The 15,902-nt window shown below is 32.4% G+C and overlaps 1 protein-coding gene across 2 annotated transcripts in view; it reads left to right on the forward strand.

The window, feature by feature from the left end:
• Positions 1-15,902, forward strand: part of Nup205 (nuclear pore complex protein Nup205) — a 205,957-nt gene that overhangs the window by 91,320 nt on the left and 98,735 nt on the right. For both annotated transcript variants that reach the window (XM_085813835.1, XM_085813834.1), the window contains exons 9-11: positions 11,253-11,315; positions 11,542-11,658; positions 13,693-13,806. In XM_085813835.1, coding sequence (XP_085669961.1) covers positions 11,253-11,315; positions 11,542-11,658; positions 13,693-13,806 — 294 coding nt within the window. The remainder of the gene's footprint in view (positions 1-11,252; positions 11,316-11,541; positions 11,659-13,692; positions 13,807-15,902) is intronic.

Genomic DNA, 15,902 nt, shown 5'->3' on the forward strand with positions numbered 1-15,902 from the left:
AGATTTGTTTTCATACAAAATGTATTAAGAAATGTGATTAATGAGAAAATAATGTACATTTGGTTGCTGTAGTGGTGTGCACTACTAGAAGGCGTAATGTGACAATCTATCCAAATATCTATCTAAAAATCCTTAATTAATTTACATGTGCCCAACACAGTCAAAAGTTTTTAATCCGGACTCATTGGAACTTCGACGATTCCGGATTATAGATCATCAGTTTAAATCTGTTAAGATGGCATGCAGAAATTATAAAATTAAAAATAGGAAACCGTAATTTATGAAATAAAGAGCAATTATGATCTAAAGGGTATCAAAATTAAAAAAAAAAAGCTTTATATTTATTTGTTTACTTTATTAAACATGTCTTTCAACGCGCACATGCGTAAAGCATACATTACGCATAGTCGAAATTAGAAAATTGCAACCAGTAAACTATTTGATGTGTATTCGTGATATTCATAATGACGAGGAATTTGATTTAAATCACATCAAAGATGGAGTACATCCAGATGAAATACTACATTTAGTAAGGGATTATAAGCCGAATAAAATAAAAACATCTGCCCTGAAGATAAGGATAGTGCTGATAGATCAATTTCCAGTTCATTGCACGTGCGTCGTTCCCCCCCCCCCCCCCCAGAGCAGCGTGAAATTGATAAACATATTTCGGAATGATTAGAGAATCAAAGTGTACGTATCCAAATGATCAGAAGGTTGTTGATGCTTGTTCCTTGATCTATTGCACCAAGATATTTTACTGTACATTTATTTACAATTTATTTACAAGTCGTATGCCACCTGGCATATTTACAAGCGTTATGCTTTCTGGCATGTACATGATAGACATATTCTGCCACCTGGCATGTGAATTGATACATCATACTAGTTTTCTGCCACCTGACAGATACGATGCAATTACCTCAATTAGCGGTAATACGCCCGACATTTTGGCGTGTCCGCTTCCCTTACGTTCTGTAACGCAACTAACTCTTTGTGCGGTGCGCTTTCTGGGCACAAATCACCGCAATCACCGAGGAGGCCAAAACATCCTTCCCCCCCCCGATGAATTACATTCATCTTAATACAATCTTCAATATGTGCAAACAAGTAAATGAAAAATATAGAAACTGAAAACATACAAAAACCTTCAAAAAGTATAAAATTACATGTTGCACTTACCAATCTTCTAGCAAAACATCTTATATCTTACTATATTGAAGCGTTAACTATGAGGGTTAAACTAGAACAAACAAATAAAATTATTAGTACAATAAGAAATGAAAATAATAATAAAACATATTCAATATGAAACAAACACTTAAGTTAATGTTCTTCAACTGGTAAAAGACACAGTTTGGTAATAGGACGTTTAATGTCCCCGTGCACAGTTTTTAGTCTAACCACTCGGACATTATTGTCTCTTCCAGGAAACACTTCTATTACTCGCCCGAGTTTCCAACGTAATGAAGGCATATTATCTTCTTTAATGATAACCAAGTCATTTAGTCAAATATTTCTGCTAGGCTGTCTTCATTTGCTACGCTGCTGTAGTTGGTACAGGTACTCTTTAGACCACCGCTTCCAAAACCCTTGGAACATCTGCTGTGTTAGTTGCCATCTTTGCAATGGAGACACTCGTACTTGGTTAAATCTTGTTCCGGAACAGCTGTTAAAGAAGTCTCTATAATAAAGTGTCCAGGAGTCAAAGCTGTCAAATCATTGGGATCACTGGAGACCGGTGTTATTGGCCTTGAATTTAAGCATGCTTCAATTTGTGCAATTAGAGTTAGAAACTCTTCATAAGTCAAAATTTGAGTTCAACACATTTCTTTAGATGCAGCTTCATAGATCTAACAGCTGCCTCCCATATACCACCATGATGTGGAGCAGCTGGCGGGTTGAATATCCACCTTTTTTTTTCATTTGCTAACCACCTTTGAAATTCTGAGGTTGACTCGACAGATGAAACTGCTTCCTTGAGGATTTTATTTGAACCTATAAAATTAGTTCCACAATCACTTCTTATTTCTTGAGGTTTTCCTCTCCTCGAAGCGAATCATTTTAGAGCAGCTAGGAATGCTTCACTTGATAAGTCGCTAGCAATCTCTAAATGGATAGCCTTTGTAGCTAAACAAACGAAAATACAGATATAACATGTAATTGGTCTTATACCTCTTCCCCTTTTCATTTTCACAGAAAATGGGCCGGCATAATCAACGCCAACCTTTGAAAAGGTTCTACTTGGAATCACTCTACTTGCAGGTAGTTCTCCCATTAATTGAATAGGTGTTACTGCTCATACTCTGCAACATTTTATGCATTTCCAAATGCATTTTTTAATTTCATTCTTTGCACTTATTATCCAGTATTTTCTGTCTTATTGCGGATAACTTTAAATGCAACCCTCCGTGTAAATGTTTTTCGTGATAATGCTGTATCATTAATTTTGTGAAGTGATTATTATTTGGCAATATAATGGGATGTTTACTTTCTCTGGTAATTTCTGCGTTTCTTAATCTACCTCCTACTCTTAAAATTTCGTTTTCATCTAGAAATGGATTAAGTGAAATGATTTTGCTTTTAGTTTTAATTGGTTGTTCTGTCTTTAAAGCCTTAATTTCTTCTGAAAATTCATTAAGTTGAACATTTCTTATAATAAATTCTGAAGCCTTCCGCAACTCATAGGCGGTAAGCCCACCAGATTGCTTTTCACGAGCGGATTTACAGTTGTTCACGAAGCGCAGAACATAAGCCATTATTCCCAGTACTTTGGTTAAATTTCCGTACAGTTCAAGATTTAGTAACGGTTCTGTAGATTCCACATGTGTTTTCAAAGTAACACATTTACGTTCTTCACTAACGTTTTGCAAGTCAGCTTCGGTATTCATTTCGTTTATGTGATGTCGAATATCTACTTCTGAAAGCCAGGGTGGCCCAGAAAACCAATGACTATCATTAATTAGAGCTTCAGCATCCATCCCCCTCGTAAGTTTATCAGCAGGGTTTGTCTTCCCACTGCAAAAGTACCAGTTGTTTAAAATTGTTTTCTCCTTGATTTCTAACACACGATTTCTAACAAATTGTTTCCACTCGTTGGCAGATCCCTTGATCCAGTGAATGCAAATTTGGGAATCAGTCCAGTAAAATATATTTCCCTTATCCAACTGCGGAAATATCGATTGCAAATACGAACCTAATCTTGCAGAAATTAATGTTCCCAAAAGTTCAAGCCTAGGGGGTGTTACCCTTTTTAATGGAGCCAAACGGGATTTCGACACTATGAAACTTGTTTTACATTTATTTTTCTTCTTAAATCTAAAGTATGCTACAGCACCATAACACTTGGGACTGGCATCAGAAAATATGTGAACTTCTATAAACTTCCAACACATATCACTGAAGTACTGTCTGGGAATTTCGAAAAACTTTATTTTTTCAACTTCTTTTAACCATTCCTGAAATATGAATTCTGTATCAAGGGGAACACTTTCGTCCCATTGAATACCCTTTTCCCACATAGTTTGCATTAAGAGTTTAATTCGAACAGTAAATGGATTCATAATTCCTAAGAGATCAAAGAGCATACCACATGCTGCTAAAATGATGCATTTAGTTACTTTGAGATTTTGTAACTTCTCAAACTGAGATACATCTATTTTCAAATTATCATTGACATTGTCCCAGATAAGACCTAAAACTTTCAACGGTACCAAAGAGTCTTCAGATGTTTCACGAGAGTCAGTTCCATTAAGTTTCCATAGTTCATTCAGCTCAAGTGAGTTTGAAACCCATCTATGTAAATTCATACTGGCCTCGCTAAGAATGAAAATCATGTCCTTGCTTAAATGTAAGGCCTTTGCTGCATTAACTGTCCCAGAAATTAAATCATCTACATAAAGCTCTTTTAACATACTGCATGCCTCTTCGTAGGCATCTTCATACTTTTTTAAATGCAGTCTTACTGTAGCTGTTAATAAATAAGGTGAGCACTTGACCCCGAAAGGAACTCTATTGTGTTGAAGAACTTGTAAGTTGGGATTACTGTGATTGAGATTTGATCCTTCTTCATTTATCTACAAACACTTTAAAAAATCCCTATCTTCTTTAGCTAAGCCTACCTCTAAAAATGCACGCTGAATGTCGGCACAAAACGCAATTGAATGTACCCTGAATTTAATGATAATCTTTAGCAAATCAGGATTTAAATTAGGTCCGCTTTCCAAACAATCATTAAGTGATAAATTTCCCTTACTTTTAGAAGAAGCGTCAAAAACTCTTCGAACCTTTGTAGAATCCTTCTGCTCGCGCACTACCGCGTGATGAGGCATGTAATACCCCGTTTTCAAACTACTATTTAAATACGTATCTACCCGTCCCACTATACCATCTCTCAAGTGTTCATTAATTATCTCATTATATTTTAAATATAGCTCGCTATTTTTCTGAAACCTATTATTTAAAAATTGTAAACGCTGTTTCGCGATTTCATAATTGTTATTTAAACCTTCAACACCCTCTTTCCACGATAATCGAGTTTCATACCTTTTATTCTTGTAAGTTGTATTTCGTTCAAATGACTCTAAAATTTCTTTATCTGATAGAGATATTTCTTTATCCGAACATATCCCAATTGCTTCTAATTCCCATAATTTTTTAACTCTTTCATAATCTAAGTCCTCATTTACAACGGTTATATGATTAACTCTTGCGTCCTTACACTTTGATCCTTCGTCCTTGCCTTGAATCACAAAACCGAAAGTGCTTTTTGTTGCGACTAATTTTTTACAAAACTTCACATTTCGTTCTCCTAAAATTTCCCAAATATAATCCGAACCTATTAATACTTGAATTTCGTCACTCGTACCAGCATCTGCTAATTCTATTCCCTTCTCAAACGCCATCTTTCGTATCCACCGAGAAGGAACTTTTACTTGCCCTAGTGTTATAGAATCAATGACTATTGCATTGCTATTATAATGACTATGCTATTAATTTTTATCTTTTTACTGGGATGGCTTACATTTTGCAATACGATTTCTACAATATCATACAAGCGCTCTTTTGCATCTTTGCATCCAAATGTGAAAATAATAAGTGCTTCTTTATTAATAATTTTCAACCCCAGTGAATCAACCACTTCTCGTAAGATGAATGACTTTGTTGACCCTGAATCTAGAATACAACGTAATACTTTTTCGTTCCCCCCCTTTACACCTAACTGTTGCCGAAAACGTCTGTAAAAGAACGGAAGTCGGTAGTTTAATTTTGTTATTATTTTCATTTAATAACAAAATTAATTGTTATTATTATTAGTTTAATTTGTTATTATTTTCATGAGCGAAAGAGAAGCTTCAGGGATTGGCGTTTGTTTTGTCTGATTGGAAGTATCCGTCTCTAAACCTTTCGATGGGGCGTCACATATTAACGAATAACCTTGGACATTGCACAGTCTGCATTTTTCATCTTTATGAGCACAGAAATGCCTTGGATGCCCTTTCGAAAAGCAAATAAAACATAAACCTCGATCCATTAATGCCTTTCGGCGAGCCTTTAAATCAAGTGCGCAATCATGATTCATATGACAAGCAGATAAACAAAATATGCAGACATTTTGATTCTCTTTCTTAGGCGGGGTAGAGAACTTTCGATTTGGATTAAAATGTGATTTTTGAAAGTATTTAGAGGGAGTTTCGCTTTGACTAGTTAATACCGAAGCACCTTGCTTATTCGTACTGTAATCATTTCTTTTAGAATGCATGTAAGATTTATTTTGATAACCTTGATGGGAACTTTTGTTTCGTATTGATGTTTCATTTACATCAAAATTCTTAGAACGCGCTAACATCATTGATGTTTCCCTACATTCCACTTCCGTTTTCAAGAACGTTAGTAGTTCATTAACATCGAAATTTTGTTCATCACTTCTTTTCCTAGTGAATTCTAGAGTTAAATTCTCGGGTATTAACTTTAACAAAATAGGGGATAATAAATGTCCATAAGAACCACTAGTAACATTTAAAGAATTTAAATTCCTTATTTGTATTTCTATATCGTCATAAAGCTTCCTCAAAGAAGCCGTATTTCCGGAATATTTTACAGGTTCTAAACTCAACAATTTATTCATATGCGCATTAATTAGCAGGTCATCTCTGCCGAAACAGTTTTTTAGAATATCAACAGCCACCGTATAGTTTTCACTAGTAAATGTTAATCCACTAATAGCATTTAAAGCTAAACCTCCCAAAAGCGATTTTAAATAACAAAACTTGTCAACCGAACTGAGACTTTCATTTTGGTGAATGTAATTACTAAACTGATTCCAGAATTCAAGCCAAGAAAAAGGATCACCGTAATATTTTGTAATCGTTAATTTTGGCAATTTTAAAGTATTAACTTCACAAGTTTTCAACTTCGGAGATATAGTTTCCTCATTAGAATTTCTAGATTCAACTTTCCACACATTTTTTCTTAATTTTTTCCTGAATTTTACATTTAAAACTTATAATTCTTTCCTGATATTCCTGCGCGGAAATTACTTCTGTTTCCAACTCCTGTTCCGTAATTATAAGTTTTTCAATCTCAAAATCATATTGTTTCAACAACTGCGATTTTTCAAGTAACATTTCGAGTAATTCTTTTAATTTCTCATCCGCGGTTTCACCCTCTTCTAACAATGCAGAATCTATTTTACTCATCAACTTGGTAGTTAAGTTACGCGTCACCGTACGCAACTTCTTTGCCTTATTCATAGCCTCCATTTTACCATTAGATTCTATCAACTATAATAATCACCAAGATTTTTATTCAACAATTCTATTCAAAACTGGAAAAATGAAAAAGGGCCTACCTCGAATTTCTTCGCGTTAAATCCTGGCTTTTCAGTCATGAATTCACTAGTTTTCTTCGTCCATTCTTCATCGCCACAAATCAAGTCCGGTGTCACCAAAAAAAATAATATATGTATCCAAATGATCAGAAGGTTGTTGATGCTTGTTCCTTGATCTATTGCACCAAGATATTTTACTGTACATTTATTTACAATTTATTTACAAGTCGTATGCCACCTGGCATATTTACAAGCATTATGCTTCCTGGCATGTACATGATAGATACATTCTGCCACCTGGCATGTGAATTGATACATCATACTAGTTTTCTGCCACCTGACAGATACGGTGCAATTACCTCAATTAGTGGTAATACGCCCGACATTTAGCCGTTTCCGCTTCCCTTACGCTCTGTAACACAACTAACTCTTTGTGCGGTGCGCCCTATGGGCACAAATCATCGCAATCACCGAGGAGGCCAAAACACTAAGGATATGCCTTTATCTATTTTTTGCAGTAATTCCACTTTTTGTTTGATGGACATTGGAATATGCTTTCGCTTTGAGCCTTTGGTAGCTCCAGAATCGGAAATTCTTTTTGATATAATCGAAAGTTCAAGCTTACTTTTATAAAATTGCTCTAACAATCTGCAAAAAATAAGGAACAACGCAATCTGCAACATTAACTGAAATAGATAATTAGATAATTTTAGCTTAGCTTATACCATCCGTTATATATTAGATGAGCATGCATAAATGTATTATGCGCATGCGTAAAACGCAGAAAGTTTGTAGTTTTGAGGTCTGGATTATAGATCATTCCGGATTATGGACGTCGGATTAAAGACTTTTGACTGTATTTACTAGCCTGAATTCTTAGTGATCGTACATTAACCCTAGCATCAAGCGTAATTAAATATTTAACTTACCCAATAACCCACATGCATGAGACTTGCGGAGACACATTTCTTTTTCTAATCTAACATTTATTTTATCAAAACACATTTTCTGGATTAAATATGGAACACTTATCACACACATATAAAATGTCATAAACCACAAAATGTGAGAACCCAAAATGGAATAATAGACGAAAGCAGAACACATGTCCGTTAGCTAACAAATAAAATCCAGTTACATCACATATATATGCAGTCAAAATTTTCTCATATTAATTTCGTGCTGTGTACACATTATTATTATACACATGCAAGCTCTTTTTTTTCACTTTCACATTCTTTAACACACATAAAATTATCACATGGTCACATTCTGGAGTCGAACACCTATAGATAATCTGCTTGAGATGTTTTAGAACGTTACCTTAGGAGATGGATTTTTAAGCTGAGCATTTTCATCTAAATATATCGCAACCTTTTAGTTCTGCTTCTTTTTATGCAAAAATCACAACAACACTCAATGTGAATATCAGAAATGATGAAACTCCATCAGTGAGATATGCAGGGACAGAGCCCCGCACATCGTGCGTCTTGCTGATTGCCAAGCAACAGCAGGTAGGACATGGGTGAAGAAGAAGGGAAGAAACCAGTCTCACCGGTGCTTATATACACACGTGCAGTTCCACGATTAATATTAATTCTTGCGATGACAAACTGTGTGGTCTGAGAAGTTACTGTTCTCACAGTTGCCTTAGCAAGAACATTGTCAGTGCAGAATTGGAGGAGGGGGACAATATTTAAAATCATTCTGGTCTTGGCAAACAACTTGTATAGAATAGGTTATTTTATTTAAAATTAAAAATTGAACTGTGATGTTATGTTATGCTCTTTTTTCTATGATACTCAAAGCATTGAGCTGGGGACTTTTATTATTTTTTAAACTATTCTAAATAAGAAATATTATCAGGAGAGGGGAAAAAATGCATTTTTTGAATATATTGCTGAAATAATTTGTTTTGACCGTTGCATTAACATACTTGCCAACCTATGACACTCAAAAATCAGGAGATTTTTTTAAGAAATCAGGAGATTTTTCACAATGTTAAAAAGACTTTTTAAATAAGGAAAATATAGTTTTTAATAATGAATTAACTTTAAATAGTAACTAATTCTTATGCAAGCAACACAAAAATACCTTACACATAAAAAACATTTTTATTACTTGCATCGTTTAAGAAAACAAAACAAAACAAGAAAAAAAACCTTTAATCAGTTTTTGTACAAATGGTATAAACAGTGGCGCATTTTGCTTTCTTTAAGAAAAAAACTTCATAATTTTGTTCATAGCAATTGCCACGTAGGCCTGCTTTCACTAATAAAAGTTTTCTAATGTGTCATCACTAATATTAGATCTAAATTTAGTCCTCGTTTTCGCAACAATACTGAAAATCCTCTCACACTCTGCATTACTATGGGGAACTGTCAAGATGGCCAACATAATTCTAGACATTTCTCTATATTTTAAAATTCCATCAGCATCTTTCAGTTTTCCAATTAAACTCCACTGGGTGTCAATCCTAGCTGATTTTATAACTTCATCCAAGTTTTCTAATTGTAAACTGCTATTATGCAGCTGTACAACCTGTTTCAATTTTTCCTCCTTTTTAGAACTCTTTTCAAGATTATAATAAATATCAACAATGTGTTCATCCACATTTATTGGTAAAGAAGCTACTCCTTTTTCAGCTGCTAAATTTAAGAGGTGACAGGTGCACCTCATAATCTGCAAATCTGAATTTTTCTTTCTGAAGATGCCTGCAACACCAGTCTTCAAGCCTACCAATACTGGTGCATTATCGGCACCTAGTGCTAAGCAATTATCCAGAGGGACTGCATTTTCTTTTAAAGTTTTAATAATTAGCTGTGCTATATTAAAGCCTGTCAAATGTCCTTCCAAAGTGGGGACAGAAAGTAAACTGCACTCAATTTCTGAAGACTCTGGATTAAAAAAAGAAACAACAATTGGATACAGTTTTGAATCGGTATTATTGCTTCCATCCGTAGAGAGGCAGAACGGAGCTGTTTTAATGCGATCAATAACTGAAGATTTATTTTTCAAATCCATTTCTTTAACAATTGCACCTCTTTTGGTTCTTGCATTTAAGTATTTCTTAGCGATTTCACTATCGGGAAACATTTTTCTAAATAAAGCTGCAGCATGATCCGATGCATTCAGTGGCAGGTTGTGCTCCAATAAAAAGGCAGAGAACAGACATTCTGCATTAATAACTTTTTGGTTTTTTGTTTCTGAAGAAAAACACAATTTTTCGTTTTTTTTTTTTTCTTTTCTTTTTTTTTTTTTTTAACAGCTCATGTTGCCCTTGTGTTTTTGTGTACGCACATGTTTGAGACCATCCGCCCTTCCACCATGCGAAATCGAAAAATCGCAACGACAGGCGGTACACATCGCAAATTTATTACATTTCCTTGAGGAAATAATGGAAGGAAAGTCAACTGTGTACGATTTTTGAAACGTAAACGAGTATGTCACCTTTCTCGCAGACATAACAAAAGATGATAATTTCTAAAACTATTTCCCAAAGGCACGTGTACTCACACAACTCAGGACAAAATGACCGAAATAACTAAAGAACATCCAAATAACAGCTTGTTTTGTCCTCATTGGTTAATATATGCCAGATGACACGCAGCTGCGCACGATGCCCATTGGAGAACTGGAGAAGGACGTTTCTGGATACGCATATGCTCTCACTCACAAAGCAGAAGTTATCTAATTCGCAAGGTTTTGTTTTAGATATAATCTAGAGAAAATACATTTGCTTCGGACGTCCAAAATCACTTTTTTTGTTCATATAACAAAGTATTAAGCCAAGTTCCATAAAAATCGTAAGAAATTTTAAGAATAAGAAAAAGTCGGGAGAAATATATTGTAAATCGGGTTGGCGGGAGAGTGATCGAAAATCGGGAGTCTCCCGCCTAAATCGGGAGAGTTGGCAAGTCTGCATTAAGAATTAATTCATTTTTTAATAAATCTAATTTTAATTCTTCTATTATTACTATTTTTATATATTTATTACATAACAGTAATCTTTATATTATTGAATGCTTGAAATATTTCTTTATTGAATATGGCAATTTATTTTTTCATTCATTGGCCTGAAAATTAAATTTTACATGATTTAAAACTAAAGTTTAGAGTGTGGTAAAGAAGTTTCTTTGAATTTTTCAAAGCTGTGTTTTACTATTCATTTTTGTTGTAATGTGCCTTTTTTATTATAATAATGTATAATATTTTATATTTTGAAATGTACCAAAGTTACTTAGCATACAAAGTTAAAAAATTTATTTCTATATATCTTTATTCATATTTTACATATATTCAGAATTTATTATATGTCTTGAAGCCTGATATATTCATCAAAATTTACTAGCTCTTCTATGTATGCTTTATGATGATGTTATTTTTTATTGCCAGTTATTTATTATACTTTTTTCCTCTGTAGGAATTCTTCTTGAAGCGAATTCACAGTGTGATTACAGACTTCATTGTGCTAATGCCCCTTAAAGTACTAAATGTTTCTGCCTTTTTAGTTAATTGAAGCTAAGATAATTTTGTTATTATTTCTTTTTCTTTACTGTTTATTTTTTTTATGAAATATAAAGAAGATTTTCTAGTTTTAATATGTCGTAGCAGTAATTATGCAAGCAAAGTAAAATATAAATAAATAAAAATAAACTTTAAAAAAATGAAAAACCTTTAATTTCTAAGAATTTAGTTTATGTTGTTTTTAGGTTAAGGAACTTCGAAATCGTGGAGATGAAACTGCAAGAATTATTGCATCTTATTCACAAGAGGGATTAGAGCCACCATCCAACTTACCATTACATTTTGAACATTTATTAAACTTAGTATGTATTATCTTCTTACCTTGTATTTCCTGTCAATTCCAGCCATCTAACTTATACCCTCATTTTAAAATTCAGTTATCATTTCTTAGAAAATAATTTTATTATAATAGTGTTTCAAATTCTGTAATTTTTTGGTAAAAAATGTATGGTATATCATTGCATATTATTCATTATAAATATAGCTGAATTTGGCTTAGTTCAGATTCAGTTTGTATTTTTATACAGAGGGCATTGGGTATAAGATGCCTAAGAAATTTATTACAGATGAATTTCCGGCAATATAAAAGCATCTGATATTAAAAAATTGTAGAATATTGTTGTGATTAATAATATTGTGTGCAAAAAGCAGAGCTTGACAATCTTATAATTTCATGATGCCTGAAACTTAGACCTAGCCGTCACTGTGGACTTGGGAAACAGCCTGTATATAATAGGGTATTTTATCTAAAAATAACAATTGAACTGTCATGTAATGTTCTACTCTCTCTCTCTTTCTTTCTTTCTTTCTTTCTTTTTTTTTTTTTTTTTTTTTTTCATGATACTCAAAAACATTGGGGCTGGAAGCATTATTTAAAGTTATGGTTGGAAGTTAATATGTAATTATCCGTCTCAATAACAAGTAATGTATATTTTTTTGAAACTACTATTATTTTAAACTGGAGTTTGAATTTAGCATACAGTTTGAAGGCAAGCGCTATAATGCAGCTCCAGTCTTTGATTAATTTATTATGAGTAATTTTTGTATTTTGATATTTTTGTAATAAATACTTTCCTCAAATTAGAAATGAAAAGAGAATAATGAATACAGTTCATTTCCCCCCCCCTCTCTTTCCCTCTAAAGATTATGTATGGATCCTGTTTTACTTCTAAAAAAATAATTGAAAGCAATGTTCCTCAGTCAGTATTTTGCTCATATTTCTTTTCAAGATTATTTTAGGATTTTTTGCTGATCTTTATTATTTGGTAATTACCGTATTTGATGGCATATAAGACACACTTTTTTTCCTAAATTTGGTCTAAAAAAGGTTACCTGCGTCTTATACGTAAACGAAATTGCATTCAATACTTGTTTATTTGGCTTTTACAAAACGTGAGAACTAAAAGAAACCACGCTATTGAAACCTTTTTTCCTTGTGTGTGGCCATCTAAATAAGGGTGCATCTTATATGCCGTCAAATACGGTATTATATGCTGCAACCAGCATATCATTTCTGCAGAAATAAAATCTAATTTTTTTGTACTTGATTTCTTAAATGATCTGGCACTCTATTCTTAATTTGAGATTTCACAGTTTAGCTGAAACTTTTGAGTTATAATAATAGTTAATAAATTTTGGTATTTGCGTATTATTGCAACCACCTTGGCACAGTTCATCAAATTTTATGGAAGAAAAAGAATACGTTTATTGTAAAAAATTATACATTACATACATACATCCATATTCTATGTTTCAGCTATATATTTATTTCAAAAGACAATCATTAAACCTAGTTATGAATGGTTTTTTGTTTTTGCTGTGGTGGAAATTTTGTAGTGATCACTTTGAGAAAGAATTTGAAGGATTGTCCCTTTAGTGCTTTTGCAACAAAATAATGCATTCCTGCTGAAATTTCACTTCTTTCTTTGATCATCAGAAATTTCTATAAGCCCAAATTTTAAAATCAAGGGTAAGACAAAAAAAAAAAAAAAAAAAAAAAAAAAATCTATAAAAGCCATTGGAATACGACAAAAAGAAAGCATACGAAAATGCCAGTGTTGGAAAATGAATACTTGTCATGTACAGGTTTGCATGAATAATTGTTATGAGCATGGTTACCAGAGTTTGGTGTATTCTGCAGCTTTGACAATTTTTACTTAGGTGGTTGCGATAATACATAGGTACCTATATTTTAATGTATACATGTAGAAGGCTGATTTTCAAGAGACTGATTTTTTTCCCCAAATTTGTAATAAATATGTGTTTTTCTGTGAAATTTAATCGGGCATCTAATTGAGAGCTTTGTTTTTCTCATTTTACTCTCTCCAATTTTTCAGATAACTGATTTATATGCCAAAGATCCTTTAAAATTGGAATTAGCCATGGAATATTGGTGTCCAAGCGAAAGCCTGTTAGAGCAGTCTTATCTTCAAAGACCATCCCAAAGACAAGTAATGTTTTTAAAAATACAAATTAATTTGTTTTCATTTTAATTTTTCATCATTTCACTTCATGTTTGAAAAAAAATCATTCCTACGTTTTGCCTTAAAAAAAAAAAAATTTCTTTTTGATGATATGTTGCATTACTGTTTCTGTTATGTATTGCACATATTTTATGTTCTGATATGTGTTTGTTGCATATGTTTCCTATAAACATTTGTTACTTATTTCTCATACAGGATTTTTACAACTGTAAGACATTTGTGTCTTGTATCCATGCTATTCCTCCTGCATGCAATATGTATATTTATATTTTATCTTACATAATCTTACACACATACACACACATAGCTGTTAAATGATCAGATGCTTATCTGCATCATAGTTACATGGACAGATTTAATGCTTAGCTTCTTAGCTTTACAAAAAGGGAAAAGGAAAAACAAAAAGGAAAAGCTTTGACGAAAAGAACGCATTAATTTGTTAGTGAAAATTCTTGCAGTCCAGATCATTCTTGAGTATGTGATGTGTTCCATAACTTTTGTATATAGCAGTTTACATCTTAACAATGAACAGAGCGGAGCACATTTGTTAGCAAAGTGTGTGTGTGTGTGGGGGGAATAATGCACAATTAGTCGCAGTGGTATTTATAGTACAGATTTCCTTTCATCTGAATGGAGGAGATTTCATCGCATTACAACCATGATTATATGAACAGATTAATTTAGAAAGATGTACTTAAGAAAAAGTTATCACTGTTTTTAGAGAGGGAAAAGTATCCAAATTAAAGGGAGTAATTATGAAGCAGTTGTTAATTTAAAGTATAATTTATAGGTTACATATTTTTTATCTTGTGTATCTGTGCCTGTTCAACGAGAAAAAGGCTTGGTGATAGAAAAGCCTTTTTAGAGAAAAAATGTTGAAGCAGTAGGAAATGAAAAGAAACATAAAATTTGAAAAATACAAATCATAAAATGTTGACCATAATTTTTATTTATATAATTGCCAAAAATTTTTTTGATAATGATTGTCAATTGTCTAATTGTCAATTTTTTAAAAATGGTAAGTTTTTTTTAAAGTTCTTGCAATGTTTTAAAATATTATAAAATTGTTATGAAATAAATGTTCAAAATTTGGAGTCTTTGGAGGAATGTTTTTCACAAAATAATTAAAAACGTGTACATTTCTTGCCTTTTTTGCTTAAATATCACAATATAAATTTGGCAATTCTTGTACTTTGAAAGTCTGTTATAAAAACTATGTTAATCAATATGAAACAAAAATATTTCTCATTCTTATTTATAATATAATTCTTCTTATGCCATAATTCTTATATACTCATTATAAAACAAAACTAGTTTTTTCTTATTGTTGAGCAATGTCATAATTAAAACACAGAAAATGGTAAAATACAATACAGTATAATAATAAAATAATGACAAACTTCGCTCGTCCTCTACAAGCAAATCAGCATAATGACCTTCTGATGGATGTGGGATGCTTAAATACAGTTGCATATAAAAAATCTCATTTCCTTAATACGATAACTGGCTTCTAGCATTGTATAAATAGATCATTTCTAGTTATGATTTATGCCCATAAAAATCTCCAAATTACATTCTTGAAACAAATATATATAAAATTAAAAGGAAAAGTCATAACTAAAATGAATAATAATAATTTCTTCTTTATGGAGGCCCTAACCAATTTTTTCCCCAGGAAAGGTGTAACCAAAAGAAGTGCATCTAAAATGAAAATAAACCTTAAATACGTAAACTAAACTGAAAATAATAGAAAATAAAACAAAAAACTAAAAAATGTGTATTAATTTCCTCTGTTTAATGCTTCAAACAGAATGTGTCAAGGTAAAATTGTTTTGAAGCCTTAAACCAAGTTGATTAATTAGTTTCATTCCTCTGAATAATTTGAGATCCAAAACTTCTTTATTAGAATTAAATCTTCAGTTTAAAACAACATTTTGATGGATATATATATATATATTATATGCGATGTAGTTTTGGTAGAAGACAAAACCAATTGTGTAGAACAGGGGTTCTCAAACAGTGGTAGGCAAAGATGCAAAGTATTTTTAACTATTTAATTTAAA

This window comes from Stegodyphus dumicola, chromosome 3 (assembly GCF_044657685.1).
Source record: "Stegodyphus dumicola isolate Sdum_Otavi_A_Nest chromosome 3, ASM4465768v1".
Lineage (NCBI taxonomy): Eukaryota > Metazoa > Arthropoda > Arachnida > Araneae > Eresidae > Stegodyphus > Stegodyphus dumicola.